The following is a 21706-nucleotide window of genomic DNA, read 5'->3' on the forward strand; positions in this document are numbered from 1 at the left end:
CTGCTCAGCAATGGCTAAAACATCCCAGTGCTATGAACTCTGCTTCCAGCACAAATCCAAAACATAGCCCTGTTCCAGCTACTGTGAAGAAAATTAACTCCATCCCAATCAAAACCAGTATATTTAGGAATGGATGATTCATTGCAGAAACAGCCTGTCCCTGGTTTTCTGTCATATTTAGGTAATTCATTAATTTAAAAGTGATTAGTTATGAGTATTTTGTACAACCCTGGTCGAAGCAGAAATATGCAATAAAAAATAAGCTATAGTTAGTTGTTGGCAGTGGCAACACCAACAGCTCAAAAGCAAAGCAAACACAGAATTGGATTTCTGAAGAGCTTGAAGCCAGAAGTGCTTCCTAAGGAAGCACCAGTCAAAGATCCACTACCTTGTGTTGGTCTCTAGCCCAGTTCTCTTTGTCCTTTTGTTTTATTTAGCAGCAGGAAAGTAAATGAAGTTGCTTTCTTTTAAAATAATTTTTTCTTTGGTAATAGCTAGAAGGCTCCCTGGACACCTCTGGGGGATGGTCAGGGGGCTCATGTTGAAGCAGAACATGAAATTGAGCTCATGAGAAGGTGCCCATTATTTGTCAGCAGTATTTGTACATTTAAAAGTCATGGGACCATCATGGGAAAAGTAGTCAAGAGATGAGAAGCAGCATCCTCAAGAGGAACACACAGGGAATCAGAAGACCTTTCCTCTCTTTTTGCCTTTGCCAGGAATCCTCCATGCAAATAAACTTCTCAATGTCTTCACTTTTCTCTTTGTTTCTTTCTGCAGAATTCTGCAAAATAGTGTGTGCAATATTGTAGAGGACTGCAAAGTATTGTGAAATTTAAATGCTTTATTGTGATGATTACTTAGAAATATCACTGAGGTGCAGACCACTTTTTTGCTCTTTTTTCTTCTGTTTGGAAAAGCTGTAAGCTTCTAGTTGTGAGTTAAGATTTCAGCAAGGCACTTGAGCACGCATTTGAAATTAAGCATGTGCATTAGTCCTTTTCTGAATACACAGAGTTATTAATTAGGGCTTGTAGCAAGACTGATTGTCTGAAGTATGAATAGAATGTGCTTGAGGGGGGGAGAACCCTGCTTTTCAAGACCATGCATATTCTGTTGGTTAAAACTAATAAATAAAAACCCTCTAGTTAATCAGGCACTGGTCTGACCTCCCAGCTCTGAGTCCCACTCTCCCCTTGCTGTGGAGGACACTCAAGTAGGTTATGATCAATATGGTTAGTGCAGTAAGCAAATGTGATGATGCTAATGAGCCATTTCTTTATAATGATCAGGTTCTCCAGCCCTGCCCAGCAACATGGTATATTTTGGAAGCTCTCAGGATGATGAGGATGAAGAAGAGGAGGAGGAGGAGACAGAGGACACAAAAACAGCCACAAACAATGCTTCATCATCATGCCAGTCAACCCCTAGGAAAGGAAAAACGCATAAACACGTACCAAATGGGCAAGGTAGGTCCTAAGTAGTGCTGTTCTCCTGCACCCCCCAGTAAAGAAATTTATGAGCTGAATGTGCTCGGTCCTTGTCTGTCCTTCTGGGTCTGATTGAAAAAGTGGTGGAATAAGATGCAGTTTTAGCATCTTGTGCTTTAACCTCTTTCTTCTGACAATCTGAACTCCATGGCAGAACTACTGCAGGGCTGGAATTACACACACACACACACACACACACACACACACACACACATATATATAGGTATATACTGACATGGGGGGTCAGTCTCTTCTCCATGTAACAAGCAATAGGACCAGGGGAAATGGCCTCAAGTCACCAGGAAAGGCTTAAATTGGGCATTAAGAAGAATTTCTTCACTGAAAGGTTTGTCAGGTCTGCCCAGGGAAGTGGTTGAGTTACTGTCCCTGAAGGTATTTAAAAGTCACGTAGATGTGGCACTGAGGGACATGTTTTAGTGGTGGACTTGGCTGTGTTAGGTTTGTGGTTGGATTCAATGATCTTTTCCAACCTAAAAAATCCTGTCATTCTGTGACATGTATGTATATAGGTACACACAGACACACATAGACACAGTCACGCTCTCTGGCTTTTGTGAGACTGATGTTTAATTTAGAATGACTTTATTTGATCAAAGTTAAATATAAGCATTCATAAGTGTATCAAAATGCGTGCCAGGGGCAACACTTAATTTCTCTTATGCAGTATTGAGACCACACTTGCAGTAGGTTGATACCACATTCATATTGTTGATTGAAAAATTTTATGGCAGAAACTTTTTCAAGTCAGTTATTTCTCTGCAAATCAGCAAAAGCTGCATTAATTGCACAGTAATTGTGTCACGATGTCCTCGTGCTGTATCTTGAAAAATGGATCTACACATATCGCAGCATTGCCTACTGTATAATGGAAGATTTAAAGCTGTGCTGAAAATTTCTTGAGCCTGCTGTAATGCTCCCCTGCCAGCCTCCTGTGTGATGTGGTTTTTGCTCCAGCAGGAGCTCTTGTTTCATAACTGTGCTATCTCTGTCTGACATAGTTTCAAAATGTAGCCTATGCTCTCTGTTCCCTTCCTCACTATTAGTTTTCCATGAGAATCTTTCATTCTGGTGACTGCCCCATCAGCTCCTCTCCTTTCAGTAGGAGGACTGAGAGGAAGGTCTCTTCACAGTGCACTTTTTCAGAGGTGACCTGTGCCTGCTCTGTTTGTTCTTTCATGCTACCTTGCTCCAAAGAAGAGATTAGTAAATCCCAATTACTTCACTGATGCTGATCCTCATCTCTGTCTTTCAAAAGGGAGTTTGCTATAAAAGGTGCCTTTGTTACATATGCCAAAATTTTTTTCATGACTGCATCTGAATCTGTTTTTATTGCATACCCAAGCTCAAAAAACTCACTTTTTGTGAATGATTTGTGGATAATTGCAAGGGGATGTTGTGCCTAATAGCATTTCAGCTGTCAGCTGTGACCAGGAGCTTTAATGCTTTACCAGTCATAGATCAAAACTTGGCACTTAGGATAGATTCCTAAGTAACCTCCCCGAAATAAGAGGTACAAAACTCTGCATATGGAAAATGAGGCTGCACGTAACAGAACTGCTCCCTTAGAGTTTTAAATGTGATATATCGCTGCAAAAGGAGCTGATGGTGTTCTGTGAGAATGTCCCTGATGGCAGCCACTTTGAAATTAGCTCAAAACCAGAGACACCTGAAATCTTAATTGGGGGTAAGTACAGGCAAACATAATGAGCCATATAATGGCTTCATAATCTTTATCAATATAGATCAGAGAGAGTGTAAATGAAGCTGCTGTTTTAATAGAGCTGCAAAAGACCTTTATAAAATACATAGGAGACAATGTGAGATGTTTTGACAAAGGTGAAGAAACAGGAATTCCCAGAGAAGGCAGCTGCTTCTCCTTCGTCATTGTAATTTCTTTTTTTCTTCTTCTCTCTCTTTTTTTTTTTTTTTTTAAATTAAAATTTCCTTACCCAGGGGTATTCCCATTCTTCAGTGTCTGTTATGTTGGTTGACAGCCAATAGTATTTTTGTTTCATGTGAATGAAGTAGGTTCTGGTTCCTGTGTGTCTGTTTTAAATGAGACCACACACACAGGCAGACCAGGGACGGGTGCAGCAAATGAACTTAATCTAGCGTGAGAGTCTATTTTCAATGAATTAAAGTCTTTTGTTTTTAATATACAATGTCTACTCAAGCACTTTGGACCTGAAAATGCTAAGCATTTGCTATGACATACAACAACAAAAGTTCAGAGCTTGATTAATGTCATTAGACAGTGTCAAATGATTGCTTTCTGCTCATTGGGGGCCAACAATTTTTCTGGGCGAAGTCATTTGTCAATATCCTCTTCTGACGCCAATATGGGGTATTATTAAGGTTGCACACCAAACTATTTGTTATAACTGAGCCTGTTGAGCCACGTTTTGGAGAGCCAACTCAATCTAGAGTGCCTGAGTGGGAATGGGAAGCACATATAGCACGTGGCATAGCTTGCGGCGCAAGATGAAATAATTGGCTCAACTGACTTGTTGCCTTCCAACCTTACTGCTTACACAGATACATTTAAAGCATCAAATTGTTACCTTTTCACCCTCCTTTCCTAGTGCTGTTGATGTGCTGTGCACACATCCAGCTGTAAAAGAGAAAAGTGAAATGCTTGGCAGGAGAAGTGTTTATCTCCTGCATTCATGGGAGTGTGTAAAAGGGAATGTGCAAGTCTTTCCAGGGAGATATTGGGTCTAAATTGCATCTCCCTGCTGCTCAGAGGAAATTCCAAGTGGTAGGTAAGAGGGTAGGCTTAGGTCTTTGTTCCTTTAAGCCTAATTCTTTGAATTCCTCGCAACTAAATGAATTCTAGTTTGATTTCATTCTGTGGCACAATGGCAAGTTTTCTCTGCAGGCTCCTGAAGAAGAATGTTTGCAGGTGCCAAGTGTTTTGCGAGGCAGGCTGTGATAGAGAGCTGGAAGGTGGAGCTGGGAAGTTGTTGGGTTATCGGTCCCATCTCAGGAGCAAAGGAGGACAGGCATCACTCTACTTGAAAGGGCTTGTGGGCTGGAAAAGTGCCTCAGGAGGAGCAGCATACGCAGATACAGCTGTGTAGCAACTCAGACATTGCATGCAGCAGGCTGCAGTTCCTCTAATAATGGTTGGCTAATTTTCTTAGGAAGAGTGAGTGATTGGGGAATTAGATATCTCTCACACAAGCACAGAAGCTCAAGGGCAGAGAGGAGTGCACTGGGCCAGCATACCTGGGAATGTCCTGTTTTCTCTGGATGCCAGAGACAGACAATTAAGTTCTAATTTACTTTTAGGAAAACAGAATTAACCATCATTATTTGTAACCAAACTTCTTCATGAAGGGTGGTTCTGGTGTCCCTAGTGGGAGTATAAACCCAGCTTTAGTGTGCCAGCAAAACCTACAGGGTCAGACTGGTTGCTGGATCATGCTGTGTTTTGTTAACATGACGAGATGCAAACTGCTCTGCATGCCTTTTGCCTGAAATGACCAGGGGAGAAAATTGTAGAGGTGCTTCTTTTTTTTTTTTTTTTTTTTTTTTTTTTTTTTTTTTTTTTCCCCCCTCACTTGGGGCTCAAATTTCAAAACAGACCTGGCAGTAGTGCATAGTAAGCAAGCATTGCTAGAAACACTATACTCTGCTTCAGTGCTGTCCTACTCACTTACCAGAAACACAGAACGTTTCACTTCTCAATTTGCAATGGATAATTTAGCAGAGTAATTTCCTTACATGTGTAGTAGTACGAAGATGAGGCAGGAAAAGATCGTAGATAGGTTTTTTTCTTATTTCATGGTATAGTTCAATGCAGCATTTTTGCATCTTGGGCTTGAATGGCACATCTTTTACATACATTACTGTTTGAGTGTACTGTGCGAAAATTCTGGTTTATGGTTGGAGTTCTTTATTTAGTTTTGGTTTTAACTAAATTTGGTATTTGTGGGTGGGTACATGAGACAGAGCCTTAGGCTTGTACATAATTTTTAGTGAAACTAATCCTGAAGAGGTAAACATTTAGAAGAAAAATATGTTAAGAATGAGAAAATTTCAGGCAGAGTACTGCAATAGTTAATGGGTAGGCAATTATTTTGATGATTTACAGCCTTTTGTTGAAAGACCATGGAACCAGTAATTGTTGCAATAAACATTTTTGCACATTTAATTTTTCTGCAAAAATATGTAACACGAAAATTACCCGGTTTGCAGTAATTTGCATACTTAAATATGCAAATCAGGCACAACACATTTGGGGATTTGCGGATTTTCAGTAACGAGATGTATGACCTGTGGAGAAGAATAGGGAAGCTGGAAGTTGCTCAAAAAAAAAAAATTGAATTGTTATCCTGGTGCGAGACTCGTGATAACAGAGAGACACTTCATGTATGGACTTGCTGCTTAGTGAGTGACCCTTTTGATGTTGTTTGTGTCGTAATGGTTAGGTGAGAGTAATGAATTTGTGCTGAGACGAGACACTTGGTATTGAATTTTTGCAAGCGGTGGCGCGGTGTCTCATACCAATAACGCTTCTCCCGGTGGCCCAATATATTCCTGTGCGTGCAGGGCTTGAGCTGTGTTATTGATGGTGTCAAAAAACAAATTCAGTGTTACCCCGCTGCCATGGCTCTCCTGTTTGACTCCTGCTAGCATGCAGCTATGGAAATTTTTGTGTGGCGTTGTCCACTGAGAAATTGAGTGGTGTTGCATTAGGGCTTGGGAAGTGCAGAAACAGCAATACCACATGTTTTCATATGATGTGGCGCTGGCCTTTTCTTCTGAAGTGCACCTTTGCTCCTGACTCTGAGTAGGCAAAGCACATTGGGGGGCTCCAGAAGACAGCTTCTATCCCTGGAAATGATTTGTGGAAGTCAGAACATACCCAACATTTAAGGAAAACAATTGGCACTATTAAAATACTGTGTTTTATGGAAGTATAAGGTTGTTTTAGTTCCTCTGGGAAGGGAAAAGAATTATTGCCTGGGTCCTTTAACACAGTTTGAGAGCCACGTAAATGTTTTCACAGTGACTTAGAACTGAATTAAAGCCAGAGCAAGAATGTTTTTGTACAGTAACGGATACTCTGTGCCAAAAAGTTGATTAATACTACATCTCTTCCCAAACATGATGTATGTAACAACCTGAGGCTTGCACTGGAATAGCTGGCTCGGGTTCACAATATTGGCAAGGCTCCCTTTTCTCCTTCTAAAAACAAAACTTCTCCCTTTCACTTCTATCTCCCCTCTGTTTTCTGGATGGTTTTATGAATGTGCAATCACTTGCTTTATGCAGTGCAAGCTCTGCAACATGCAGCACATGTGTATGGTCCCAGCCTTCATCTCCCAACCACTGGCACACAGCAAAAGGGTTCTGTACTCTGCAGTCCATACTAAACCTCCCCAGTTATCCCAAGTATAAAGCATATCAGGTGCAGGAATAACCTTCAGGAGAGCTTGGGAAACAAAGCTTTGTCCACGGAGTCAATAGCTGACTGAACCCAATCCAGTAATTCTGCTGCCTGCACAGTGAAAGCCTGATTATTGTGCATATTATAAATTAGCTTCTGAATGGCTGGCTGGCTGAATCCTGTGAAGTGTTTGTGTGCAAATTAATTTGTAGTAATACTTCCGAAAATTGCTGAAAACACATTATGTTTATCGCCCACTACAGTGTCAATTCCTGTAGTAAATGCTTAGTTAATCTGTAGTAATTGAGCACATCTGTGGCTTTACTTGACCAAAAATTTTTTTTAGACATTAACTGCACGTAATAGAGGCACAATTTGCACAGTTTGCATTGGTTTGTGCAGGGATTCTTTATCACAGTTTCAAATGAGATGCCCCAAAGTCCCAGTATGGGATCCTGGGTGAATAGTGGTGCCCGGGGTCTGGTTCCCCCGATGCAGGGAGCACTGTGATGCATCCATGGGGATCATGCCTGCCATAAGGTTTTACTCTGCTGCCGTAAATTATATCAGTGGTTTTAAAACCCCCAGTGCTTGTGAGTTTTGAATGTAGTGGTTCAGTTCTTTTGCATTTGATCATCCCTGCTAACCAAAAGACCCACAAGTATTTCACTGTGGGACTCTTATTGTTTCAGTTTAATAATAATAATAGCTTTGGAGGACACAGCATTTTGAGAATAAGTATTCAAATGGATACAAGTAAAATGATACCCATTTATTCTATCTGGAGTGTCTGAACACTAATAATTTACTTACAATCTTAATTACTTGTTAGTAGTGCTTCTTACCTTTAACTAAAAGCTGTTCTGGAAATACAGAGTAAGGTAGCTGCTGTATATAAAATATACATATATATATAATATATATATATATATATAAAATAATCATAATTCAAGACTACACATAATTTCTGCTTCAGGAATGCAAGTTCCACCACTAGTGTAGGTTGGACTTCTTTTTTTGTCGTTCTGTCTTTTAGTGTAATTATTGCTTCAAGGGTGAAACCTTTATTGACTGCTCTTTAGCAAGGAACTAAAGTGAATGGGAACAGAACATTGGATATTGGCATGTCCGACTTGTTTCTAACATGGGAGATTTTCCTGGAACACAGCTCTCAAGGGTTCATAAAGCACACCATACACCTTTCCTGATTTTCTGTGTGCATCAGAAATATTTAGGAGTTGGCAGATGTGAGGAGAATGCCATTTGCTGCATAAGAAGGCACAAAAGAATTGGTCATAATTTCACTGTTAAAACAAATTTGGTCTCAGTAATATTTATTGCAGAGGTTTTGGGGGTTATTGTTTTCTTTCCTTTGAGAAGTGGGGGTTGCTGGCTTATTATCAGCTACACTTCAACAACAAGTTTTTTTTGAGAGGGATTGGTCTTTTTTTTAATGATACATTTTTTCTCTTAACTGTCATACTCGCTGTTGGGGCCAGAGTTTAATTATGTATTATACTAAATAAATGCATTGTGTAAATAATTTGCTTCAATATTTTTAGTGAGACAGGAGGAAAATCATAGTATCGGGGATTTTTTCCACCCCATAATGCTTGGCTTGCAATAGCATTTTGTAATTAACCAAGTTAGCATTTAGGTAGTTGCTCACATGATGTGAATGTTTGTGAATGTGAATGTTTGTGAATTTTTCAGAACTTACTATTGCAGAAAGGTTTTATAGCTGAATATAAAGTAGCTGGATATAACAGTAATCTAGGTGTTGCAAGAAACAAATACTGATTTTTATAGAAACTGATACCATCTACTGTTTAACTGGAAGACAGTGTGGCAAAAACTGTTTTGCATCTACATCTCCCTTTGTTGTGTTTTCAGACACTAGCTTTTTAAGCTTTTCCTGTGAGACTGAACATTTTTTTCCTCCTATATTTCTCTTCCCCCTTTCAAGAATCTTACAAATTAAGACAAAAGATAATTACTCAGAGGGTAAAACTGGCAGGGTTCCCACGACACTTAAATTTAATGAGCTGTTGCATATAAAATATACCTTGTCTCATGTTTCCCTTTTTTTGTTCCCTTTTTTTTTTTTGTGAACCTGAGAAGTGCACAGTTTGGTTTTTGGGCTGTATTTTCTGTTTTAGTAATCTTTGATTTTTAAAGTGGCAACTGATTACAGAAAATGAATCTCTCTAACTTGAATGTTTCTGTAGGAGCAGATCAGTATATACGATTTGTTCCCTTCCAAGGAAGATATCACTCTAAATGATAAAATACATATTAACAAAGCTGCCATTGGTTGTTTGTGCTATGTCTTATTAAAAAGAAATAGTCATGCTTTGTGCATCTGTAGTGCCTTCCATCTGATGGGAGAATTCCTTCCAAAGGAGGATGAATGTATTGTCATGTACTTCCCGAGAGGGGTTGGCAATTATTATCAGTTCCATCACTGGAAATGAGACACAAAGGGCTACGTGATTTTTGCAGATATCACTGAGAAATCCTGCGCTGGCTGGGGCAGCACCAGTTGCTCCTGAGCTCAGGAGTGACAGAACCATGGAGAAATTTGTGGTGACTCCACTGCTGACAGCTTTTCTCTCATTCTTACTCCGTTTATGCAAGTGGGAAGGAAGAGAGGAGGAAAAGCAATCACAGATTTTTCTTTTTTAAGTAATCAGCTTCAACATTTATGACTGACTGAATATGATAAGGGAACTGAAAATATGATAAGTGACCTGAAAATTAAATTTGTCAACAGTTTGCTGGGGTTCTGGCTGCAGGAAGCTGGATAGCTGCTTGGGAAGGTTTGGAGGTGTAGGGTGGGGTCAAAAGCAGCTTAGCTGCCCCTCTTCTGTCCAGCAGGATTGTGATTTTTATTACTACTCTTACTGCTGCTCCTACTGTTAATACTCTATTAAACTTAGATAAGGTGTGTGTTGTAGGAATATCACCTATAGTGACAAAAGATGGCTTTCATTTTACAAGAAAACAGTAACTTTGTGCATTTAGTTACTATTCCCAAACAGATGGTGTATGCTGTGTGTAATAAATAAAATGTTCACATAGTGGTGCTATTAAGTATTTATGAAGTTTCTTGTTTGCATCCTTTCCTAAACTGTCAAAGAAAGACAGGGGTAGAAATCAAGAGCAAAAGGCAGGAGGGCATTTGCCATTGTGGATGTTGGATCACAAGTCTTGGGGACCTCTGTCAAGTGCTCCACTGAAGAGGGTGCATCACTGACATGAATTCAGCACCTTTCTGATTAACAAACAGAGAAATGTTATGTGATTTTTTGTTTGTTTTAGCTTCAGCTTTCCATGTTCCCTGACAACAGAAGAGCAGTGACTCTTCTTAAATAAATTCAGCAGAGAGACAGGAACAAAACTTGTTTGTATACATTCACATAATATTTATTGTACAAAAAAAAAGGTCTCTGTTCCGCACTTTCTTATCCCTTCATTATAAGGTTATGGAGCTCAGCATAGGTCCCAGTGTTCCTTCATGTCACGTGTTCCAAAATGGTTTTAGTATTTTCCTTTCTTTGCAGAAGTACCTTTTTCTATTTGCAGCTTGTCTGCTATAGGCAAACTGCTGTCAGTTTGATTCAGCAGTTCGGGTACTGATGAAAACAAAACATGCTTTTTCATGGAACGTCTCCTTTCTTCTACATTGGTATAAAAATAAGCCTTTTTTCTGTTTAGGTTATGTTTAGAATTCCCTCACTGCAAGAGCAAAAAAATGTAATTAAAACTGTCATAAGTAAAAATCAAACTCATAATTCTAAATCTAGGTCAGTCAAAGCAGTAATATACCTTGTATGTTTTAATTTGGATATTGAAGATAATGTGTGCTAACAAGCAGAGGAAATACTGTAGTAAATCTGTTCATCTAAAGAAATATGGAAAATAGTGCTATTTCTATATTGATTTAACTTTAGATGTACAAAGGCATTCACTAAATATCCAACACTGAGAGCAGAGAAAATTGCGATTTTTTGAATGAAGTGTTTGGTCTTGCAAACTTTTTCTTTTCTTTTTTCCCCCTTAATAACCTGATTTTTCTCTCTTCTCAGTTTTCAATGGGTCCAGCAAATCATCGAAGGAGAAAGAACCTGCTCAGAAACACAAAAGCAAAGAGGCCACCCCAGGGAAGGAGAGGAACAGCGAACATAAGGCTGAGAGTCGAAAAGACCAGGCTGCTGCTAATCACCACGCTACTACAAACACTGGCTCCTCTACGAAAGGGCTCACGGCTAACAACCACCACACTCTTCACAGATCGGCTCAGGACTTAAGGAAACAGGTAATCAGTTGTTCTCTGCTGTGGACACATGGGAAAAAAAGGCTTTTAAGATTCTAAGCTCCTTTTTTCACTGCTTGGTGTAGATCGAACGTGGTGATCCTTAAAAGAATCCTCTGGAGCAGCAGGGAGTTAATTTTCAGTGATTAAAAAGAAGTAAAAAAGAAAAATTGATACATGGGAAGTCCATATAGAGCATGCTTTACAATCCTTTTTTTTTATCTGGTATTTTCATATAAAAGAGTAAAGTTTACATTGCTGCTTATGAAACCTTTCTGAGTGGCACTCTGTGCTGACACTGCCAAGGCTGGCAGCACATGGAAGAAGGAGCTGATCTGTGTGGCTTATCTCACTGGTGCTGTGGAGAACCTGACACTGCACTCAGGTGTCTTGGTTTGCACAAACCTCAGAGCCTGGGAAAAATGTTTTGTCTGATGCATAAACAAGGTGCTCCAAAATATTCCCTCCTTCACAATGAAGGTACCTGGTGGGAGATGTTTTTAGAGCTCCATGTTACTTGGTTAAAAGTTAGCAAAATAATTCAGCAAGAGATTTGTTTCAACCCAGCTTGAATTCAGGTGTGGAAGTTTAGCAGACCAGTGTTCCAGTGCTTGTGCCTGTCCTTATCCAGGCTGGGGCTGGGTTAGCAGAGTACCTGCACCAGGGCAGTGCACTACAGAAAGCTTGCTGCACTTCAGCCCTTTTGGGGTTTTTGAGGGGAGGGGGGAGCGAGGGATGTCGATTTGGTTCGTGGTGGGTGGGGTTTTTTTGTTGGTTTTTTTGGAGGGTTTTTGTTCTTAGTTTTCTTGTTGTTGTGGTGGTGGTTTTTGTTTGGTTTGTTCTGGTTTGGTTTTGTTGGTTGGTTGGTTGGTTGGTTGTTTTGCAGTGATGAATTCTCAATGGACTGATTGGAGACAGTCTTTACTTGCTGACACCTAAAGATTTTTCTTCTAAGTGGCCTGACCTGGTCTTCAGGGGAGCTGGAATTGCCATCTTGTAGAGGGCTGTCAAGGCCTTTAAATGACACCTCTGAGTCACAGGCTTGGAAATTAAAAATGGCAAAAAGAAAAGCAGTGATGCTCTTGCTGAAGAAATCTTTAATGCTGTGTGGTGGTTTAAGTTCACCTGAAATGCCTCCACCAAATTTGTATTACCTTCTAAATCAGATTTGAGATCCAGGAGGCTATTCACAGTGTGTTTGTACCTCTCTAAAACGTTAATTCTTTATTCCACCATGGCAATTTGCCCTTATCTAAGCATCAGGGTGAATGTCTGCCTTCTTTTGCATCCTTTTGAATTTCTTTTTTCTGATTACCAGTATCTTATGGTCCTTGCTGTGACATCCTCTGTCATGAGCTCATGGCTTTGAACGAGTTCCCAAAACATAAGAATGCAGTTCTTAATTCTTTTAACCTACTGGAACACTGGTGTGAAATGCTTTAAAATTGTATCATCAGAGATTGGTTGACTAAAACTTTTGTGAAAGTCAACTGCTGTCTCTTCTGAAGGTAGTTCTGAAAGGAAAAAGTGTAGAACAGTTTTGTCCACAATCCAAGTGGTTTTGCTTCATAGAGTATTAAATGTTCTTGATTGTGTGAAACACAATGGAGAAAAATATAAAGCAATGCCGTACAAGCAGCTGTCACACCACACGGACACATCAGCAAGGGTGGTCCCCAGGCTTCAGAAAATAAGGAGAGGTTTAAGTCAAGATGATGTGGGTTTTCTTTTTTTTTCTTCCTAACAAATGATTAAAGACCTAAATTTTCTTCTGCAACCCACAGTAGCATAAGTACTTTCTTACAAATTTTGATGAAAATATGACTCTAGCTAATTAAAGGTGGGTTATATGTTTTGCCTGACAGAAAGCCTTAGTTTTGTACACAACTTACCAGTTATGGGACATTGCTAAATTTCTCTCTCTTGTCCTGAGTCTTTGACCTTTTTCAGTATTTTTCAAAAGGAGGTTTTTCTCCCAGGGTGCCAGCCACATGTTCTTCCTTCTTCCACTATATTTTTGCTCCTTGATCACTGCATTTGCATAGCTTATTTTTGTGTGTTTTTATTTTGTTAAGTCTTACAGAAAATAAAGGCAGAATACTAGAAATTGCCAGGGATGTTCTTTTTTCCTCATTTTCTGTTTTGATTTCGTCTTCTGGTGTCCCCTTGCACTTGTCACAGGTTCCTTATCTCGTTTGCTTTCTCCTTTGCCATCTTTCAAAGTCTTCCTACTTTAAAGGGTTGTGAGCAAAGGAAATGTAGTTCAATGGGGCCCTCTCTTGGCCTAATATGGTAATTTACCTCTGCACAACTCATAAGCACAGAACTGTTTTTATGAATGAATTCAAATCAGTTGCATAACTTGGATTTGTTTGGTACCAAAAGTGTTCTCAGTGTTGCTAATCTTGTTCTTATCACTGTGGTTGCCATCTAGCAGGTTGGTTTTTTTTTTTTTTGTGTATGGTTTTGGAGGCTGAATTCTAGGTGCTGTGCAGAGGTGTGTACGTAGACCAGTTCAAATATAACAAACCAATTGCTGCAAGACAGTAGACAGTGCTGGTCCTGGTTGTTTTTTTTTTTTTTTTTTTTTGGTTTGGTTGTTTTTTTTTTTTTGTTTTTTTTTTTTTTTTTTATAAAGATAAGAAAAATTTGAAATCTATCATACCATGTTTTACTCCAGGGCAAGTGTTCAGTGAAGAAGAGAAAAGAGTGGTCTGAAGATGTCAGCAAAACTAGGAACATAGCTGAAAAGCAAATATGAGATTATTCATATCCTTAGTTTCACCTTTTGGCTCAAGACTTTGCATCATGTACAGCTAATGTCAGTCACTTTATTCCTACTAGGGGACACACCTAGTTGATGAATGAAAGGCTGTGGATGTTGTCCCCTGGACTTCAGTAAAGCCTTTGACACCACCTCCCACACATTTTGCTGGAGAAGCAGGCTGTACAAGTTTGGATGGGTGCACTCTTAGCTAGGTTAAAAACTCTCTGGATGGCTGGGCCCAGAGAGTGCTGGTGAATGGAGTTGGATGCAGTTGGCAGCTGGACACCCGTGGTGCTCCCCAGGGCTCAGTGTTGGGGCCAGCCCTGTTTAACACCTTCATCCATGACCTGGGCAAGGGGACTGAGGACACCCTCAGTCACTTCACACACGACACCAGCTGGAGCAGGAGCATTTACCTGCTGAGGGTAGAAAGGCTCTGCAGAGGGATCTGGAGAGGCAGGAGAGCTGCCCAGCAGAAAAGAACCTGGGGGCACTGTTTGACACCTGGCTGAACAACAGCCAGCAGTGCCCAGGTGGCCAAAGGGCCAACAACAGCATGCTGGCCTGTAGCAGCCAGGATGACACCTGTGTGTGTACAGAGTGGCCAGCAGGAGCAGGGCAGTGATTGCCCCCTGTACTTGGCACAGTGAGGCCACACCTCGAGTGCTGTGCTCAGTTTTGGGCCCCTCACCACAACGAAGACGTTGAGGAGCTGGAGTGTGTCCAGAGAGTGGAAATGGAGCTGGGGAAGGGTCTGGAGCACAAGCCTGTTGAGGAGCAGCTGAAGGTGCTGTTGAGTCTGGAAAAAATGGGGTTCAGGGGTGACCTTATCGTGTTCTACAACTGCCTGAAAGGAGAGTGTAGCAAGGTTGGGGTCAACTCCTTCCTCTTGATGACAAGAGATAGGACCAGAGAAAATGGCCTCAAGTTGCACCAGGGTAGGTTTACACTGGGTATTAGGATAAATTTCTTTGCAGAAAATGGGGGGCCAGGTATTACAATGGCCTGCCCAGAGAAGTGATTGTGTCACCATCCCTTGAGGTATTTAAAGAGTTCTGTTGATGTGGCACTTACAGACATGATTTAGTGGTGGATTTGGCAATGCTGGGTTAATGGTTGGACTCCATGATAACTTTGAATAAAAATTCAAAATATTGTGCTTACCATCTAAGATTGGAGGTTCTGTCTTAAAGCTGATGGTGCTCATGACATGTTTTGCTTTGAATAGAAGCTGTAAGGGTATTTGCCTTTTTCCATCAGCACTTTGTTCTGTTCTCAGCCCCTGTGTCACAAGCCCTTGCTGCAGGAGTGCCCCAGGTGGCCCTTCAGACTTCTGGTCACAACTTCCTCAGAAAAAATCATCAGCAGGCTGGAATGACAAGGTGCCTCCATGCAGCCTGACTGCTCACACTGAGGTTTTGTCTTGATTATACCTGACAGCACAGTAATACAGCTGTAGCCTCCTGAAACCTTCTGAAAGCCTCCTGTAGAGGAGGCTCCACAATGTCCATTGACAGCTTCTTCCAATGTTTTCCTTTTCTACTAATGAGCAAGTTTTCCTAGTTGTGCCTCAGATCATTTTAGACATTTAATGAGATTTTTTTTCTTCCTGCTTTTCCCAGTGAACAGAGAGCATTTACTGTCTCTTTTCAGAGAAGCTCCTTCTGCATCAGAAGACTGTTACAGAGTTGTCCCATAGTGATCTCTTTCTGAGTAAGAGCAACTTCTTTGGCTTTTCAGCAACAATCTTATTTTCCAAAATCCTGAACACTTTGTGTTCTCTTAGACTTGCTTCTCTATCTAAATCTTTCTCACAGTATGGCCCCAGTGCTGGGTCCAGCTCTCCTTAGGAAAAGCCTCCTACCCTTTGCTTTCAACATCCTTAATAATAGGTCTCAGAAAGTGATTTATATGCTTTGTATTGCCATTGCATTTTGCAGCTCACTGCAGTCCCCAAGTGTTATTCTTCCCCTACATGTATATGATTTGTGCCTCCTAAATATAGCACTTCCTCTTACTGTAGAAATGTTCTGAAATAGGTTCTTCAAGATTTTGATCTTGTCCTGTGAGTGATTACAGCCTCTTCCTTCCAGGTGTGTTTCACTATTTTACAAGAATGAAAATACTTGCTAGAACCAAGGGAAAGCCAAGTCCCTGCAGAAAGATATGTGAAGTGCCCTCCTAGGACAACAGTAAACTATAGCAATGAAAACTTTTCTTGAGGATGACTTTATTCAGTCCCTCATGTTGCCATTTTAGAGTAATTATGTCTGGGATGTGTCTGAGGAGTTTGATGGAATGTTCCAGGGCACAGTGACTGAAATCCTGCTGCAGCAGAGATGCTTCTTTACCTGCTCAGCCAGCTGTCTGTTGGAAGATGATTAAATTTGATAGATTTGCTATCTGACAAAAACCTGGATAGATTTTGTTGGTTTATTTTTAACATTATTTTGTAATCATTTGTGTGTTTGCAAATTAACTGTTTGATGATTTGTTCCAAAATTATTTTAGGATTGGAAATTAGGTAGACTCTCTGTCTACCCCAGTTTATGTCCAGGAGCCATGCCCTAAGTCATTCATGTACCTTCCACCTTACTGGGGTTGCTATCCTAGCCTTTTTGCTGAAATGGATTATGTTCTGTACCTGATAAATATTCAGTCAGTGGCACTTCTGGTGAAGGTTAATGCAAAAGAAGCAGGAACACTTTAGTCAGGCTATTTGTTTTCCTTCCTTGTGTGGTGCTTTATCTCTTCCATTGTTTGTTATCTTGTATTTTTAAGGCATTTATATATTGTTTTCTGTTTTAGTTTCTTGCTAACTGAAGTTTCTTTAGCTCCTTGGCCTTTTTGATTTTAATATGTGTTTGTTCTTTTTCTGTATAGTTGCCCTTAGTCCCGTAATTGTGTTACCACTTTCTACTGTGATCATTTTCTAATTTTCCTGTTGTTAGAGGACTTTGTGAACAGCCATAATGGCCTGTGCTTTTTACCTTTCCTCTAAGTGGAAATTGCTTTGGTTTGGATTTTTTCAGGTGATTTTCTTTTTCTTTTCTTTTCTTTTGCTTCTGGGGGCTTTTTGTTCCTTTTTTTTCATTTTTTTTAAAGTCTGTTGTCCTTTCTCTACTGTTGTCACATTTTAGAAATGAAAACCCATTTCATGATCACTGTCACCCAGATTACCTTCCAGTTCTCAATCAATTCTTCTTTATTAGTCTTGGTAAAATCTTTAATCATTGTTCCTAGCTATTTATAAATCCAGGGATGTTGAACGCTTGTTGTGACTGCTGCAGGCAAGAGGCAGTGTCTCAGCAGCTCTCTACCCATGTCTGTTCTGCAGCATGAAGAAGTGCTGTAAAAGTTCAGTCTGGGCCTGCATTTCAAATACAGAGTACTGCTTAAATTTGAAGGGAAATGGGTAAATGCATTTCTGTTTGCAAGTGTTTGCTTTCCAGATGATACCTCATACATCTTTGAAAAGCTCAAGGTAAAACCTCATGTCATCAGTTAACTGGATTTTCCTTAAGTGTTCCTGCCTCTCAAGTGCAGAAAGGACAAGAATATGGATGGCTCTTAAAAGATCATTACTCCTGCTCCAGTTTCTGCAGTACAAAGGAGGAAATGTGCATGAACACACTCACAGACACACACATGTTTGTGTGTGTATGCAGAATCTTCAGGGTCCAGTTCCCCTTCCACAACTCACTGCATGCAAGACCATAGCACAGTATTTTCAGCCTCTATCTCTGTTAGATAGTATCATTATTATATAAGTGACTATATATGCAGTTCTTGCATTTATTTTAGAGAAGCTGCCATGCTTACAGACTTGGTAAGGATTTCAGAATTCCCCAGGAGAAGGTATTACAACTCTGCAGGAAGTGGTTTTACTCACCTGAGTGCTGATCAGGGGTGATTGGACCGTATGCTTTTACTTTGAACACTTTTATCAATGCTTCTGACTTTTAGGTGTGTTTTTCTGTGCTCACAGTCATTTAAGGAGGCAAGGAGTCAATGTTTAAAGTTGTGTAAATGCTGAAATTTGAGTTTTGTACTTGAACTTCATTTTTAGTAGTGGGGTTTAGCTTTGGCAGTGCTGAGCACTCTCAATTCATTTTGTAGATGGGGATTGGTTTTGGTCCTTAACACATCTTGTAGTTAAAATACAAATTCTAGTCTCACAACTCGATTTAAATGTCTAACAGAAAGCAGCAGAGTCCAGCAATTCTAATTCCATTGATACAATATGATCTAATAGAATGTGTGTCAGCAACATTGCCCAGACACCAAACTTGAAAAAAAATATACATTGTACTACTGTATACATTTTTTTTATTTCAAATTATCAACTTCATCAACAACATGCTGCCCAAGATTTAATATGTATGACAGACTGGATCCTTCATGGCCATGCTGATCTGTTGGGTGCATAATGTGTTCCACATATCTTTTTATATGAATGCATGGATAGAAGGTAAATTGATTTGAATATCGATGTGTTTTTTGCAAAAGTGCAGATGCCAGTTAGAGTAGATAATATATGCTGCCTTTTTTGTCTGCTGAGATGTAGTGAAATGTGTGTCCACGTAAAGGTGGATGGGAGAGAGATAAAGTGTCGTGCAAACCATTATGTGAAGATTGTGTGATGGGGCCGGGAGTCAGGACTGCAGAATATGGTTGTCCAGCAAATGGGAGACTGGGATCGAGTGGTCACATTATTAATTTACTTGTCTGTTTTGTGTTTCCTTCCTTCTGCTCCTCCTACAACACTTGTGGCAATTCAGGTTTCTAAAGTCAACGGGGTCACTCGAATGTCATCTCCGAGTGCAAATGCAGCCAGTGCCAAAAAGATGAGAGAAGTCAGACCTTCACCGTCCAAAACTGTGAAGTACACTGCAACAGTGACAAAGGGAACTGTCACATACACCAAAGCCAAGAAAGAACTGGTCAAGGAAACCAAACTAAATCACCACAAACCCAGTTCACCTGTCAACCACACAATCTCAGGGAAAATAGAAAGTAGCAATGCAAAAACCCGCAAACAGGTGCTATCCCTTGGAGCATCCAAGTCTAACAATACCGCTGTTAATGGTGTAAAAGTCAATGGCAAGTTGAACCAAAAGACATGCACTAAGGAGGTGGGGAGACAGTTGAGGGAGGGGCTGCGCAACTCGAAGAGGAGGCTGGAAGAGACGAATCACATGGACAAAATACAGTCGCCCACCAAGAGAATGAAAGGGGCCGTCAACTTGGCAGAAGCTGCCAGCAAAAAGGCAGCAGTAGAAAAGCCTTTGCTCAATGGACACCTTAGAAAGGAAGTGCCAGAGAAGAGTTTGGAAAGAAATAGGCCGAAAAGAGCCACTGCTGGAAAGAGTACGCCAGGGAAACAAGCACATGGCAAAACTGAAAATGCCTCCTGTGAAAATCGTTCTACCTCTCAAGCGGAGTCCTTGCACAAGCCACAAGACTCAATGGGAAAGCACGAAAAGGGCAGTAGTAAGTCTGGGTGGGGGATGCTGGGGGAGATTCCCATCCTTAGGCCCTCCACCAAGGAATTTCATGACCCACTGATATACATTGAGTCAGTCCGAGCTCAGGTAGAGAAGTATGGGATGTGCAGGGTGATTCCTCCTCCAGACTGGAGACCTGAGTGCAAGCTAAACGATGAAATGCGGTTTGTGACACAGATTCAGCACATACACAAGCTAGGCAGGCGCTGGGGACCCAACGTGCAGCGGCTGGCCTGTATCAAGAAGCACCTCAAATCTCAGGGCATTACCATGGATGAACTCCCACTCATAGGTAAGGGCTGTGATTCCTTGGCCTTTTGCTTCTGCTTCTAAGTGTCTGTATAGATTTTATGCTCTGTTTGCCTTTATGCTTAACCATGCCCCTGCTCAGGTAACACCGCAGAGCTCTGAATCTCTCTCTTTTTCCACTGGCCAGGCGCAGTGCAGGTAGGTTGTCAGAGAGCTTCCAGGGTAACTTTATATCGCCATTTTCCTCCCTGTTTGACCCAGGGAGGAAAAAGAAATCGCTCCATGGGACCTTGATCTGCAGATTTCAGAATCTTCTTCTTTCCCTGCTTTTTATTTATGTGGTTGTATGACTATGTATATTGATAGCCCTGTTTTAAAGATTGTTTCAGAATATCTTTTGAACATTTCCAAAGATGTTTTCCTAACAGGTTGCAATGCTGCCAGGCTTTAATGCATTTTTCTCCCCGCCTCTTCCTTTAAAAACATTTAACCAAAGGGGAAAGAAAATATCTCAGAACTGACTTGTGTTTGGGTACTCAGACACTTAAAATCACAAATTCGCAGTGACCTGCTGACATTTAACAACCATTAAGTGTCAAGAATAGGCAGTAAAATGTAGTTGATTGCAAAATGGAGGTTTCATTATTTCTCCCAGCAGGTGTCTGCCAGGGCTAATGCCTGAGTGAGAATCACTTATTTAACAGAATTCTTGGTTTATGGTCTGCTGTCAGATATGACACGTGACAAAAATGTGACAATAGTTTGTAAAAACATGACAACAGCAGCATACAAATGAACTATTGGATGAGCTACTTCCATCTCTACTGCCTTTGCAGACACCACATAGTAAGAAACCCGTGTTTTTATTTTTTCGAAGTTCTTCCCTTTGTTTTTGAGGTGTTTTGAGTCACAAGCTCCCCCAACCTGCATGCTGCAACTCAAGGCTAGAGTTTTGCCTTTGAGGCATGATCCGACCCGAAAGAGGAAGCTTTCGGCTGGTTGGATTAAAGGAGACGCTTTTCTGTTTAAATGATTCACAACACTTCCTTCCCCCGCCTCCTCCTTCTTAAACTTTGTTTTATATCACATATGGTAAGTGAGGGAAAATGCATAACAGCACACAAAATGATTGCAGACTTTATGGTAAACTGACGCAGGGCACAGCCGAGAAATAACAAAATTTCAAGAAGGAGGAACGATAGCTTAGCACTATATTGCAATAGCTGTGCAAAAACGTTCAAGGAAATCTGAAAATTAAAATCACTCAAGCAGCAATAAATGAACATTTTGTATGCCTAATGTATGCAATGGTTGTATGCTAATGGAAAAAAATAATGAATTGCATTTACATTGGCAAGAGAGAGAAGAAAATGTGCAAGACAGCTTGATTAACGCTCCTGGAACAATGTTAACTTTTTAATGAAATACCTTAACTTGGCATTAAGATGGCATTACTGTTAATTATTTGTATTATTTAAGCACCTAAGAGCCTAATGAGTAGTCAAGGATTCTGTTCTGCTGGGTGCCATATAACCAGAGCAAACAGTGGTCTCTTACAAATTTGCATCCTATGTATCCTTTCTGTGGTTAATTTCCTACGTATCCTGTTTTTAAAATCAAAAACAAAATGGAGAAAAGAAGCTGGAGATCATCAGTGCACAAAGAGGAAGAATTTGTTGGTTCTGTCAGGAAACATATAAAATAATCTGTCGTTATAAATGCACAATTATTTAAGTAGACATGCATACATAGCCCTTTTCTCCAGGCCAAATCACTTTTCCATTGAAGTAAAGTGGGACTTTTGCCAATGGCTTGTGTAGTGCCAGCTTTTGGTATTAAATGCATACCTGAAGATTTAAAATTTTCTTTTTTAAAATGAGCTTGCTCACTAAACAATTTAAAAGTATTCCTAGCTTAGGAAAATTAAGGCAATTAAAAAAAAAAAGTTAAAACACTGCTACT

The 21706-nt window shown here is 40.3% G+C and overlaps 1 protein-coding gene across 2 annotated transcripts in view; it reads left to right on the top strand.

Annotated features, from left to right (window-relative positions):
- JARID2 (jumonji and AT-rich interaction domain containing 2) overlaps positions 1-21706 on the top strand; it is a 211130-nt gene that overhangs the window by 163001 nt on the left and 26423 nt on the right. For both annotated transcript variants that reach the window (XM_005481753.4, XM_074543159.1), the window contains exons 5-7: positions 1293-1469; positions 10995-11224; positions 18770-19787. In XM_005481753.4, the coding sequence (XP_005481810.2) occupies positions 1293-1469; positions 10995-11224; positions 18770-19787 (1425 nt within the window). The remainder of the gene's footprint in view (positions 1-1292; positions 1470-10994; positions 11225-18769; positions 19788-21706) is intronic.

Source organism: Zonotrichia albicollis, chromosome 1 (genome assembly GCF_047830755.1).
Source record: "Zonotrichia albicollis isolate bZonAlb1 chromosome 1, bZonAlb1.hap1, whole genome shotgun sequence".
In the NCBI taxonomy this organism is placed as follows: domain Eukaryota; kingdom Metazoa; phylum Chordata; class Aves; order Passeriformes; family Passerellidae; genus Zonotrichia; species Zonotrichia albicollis.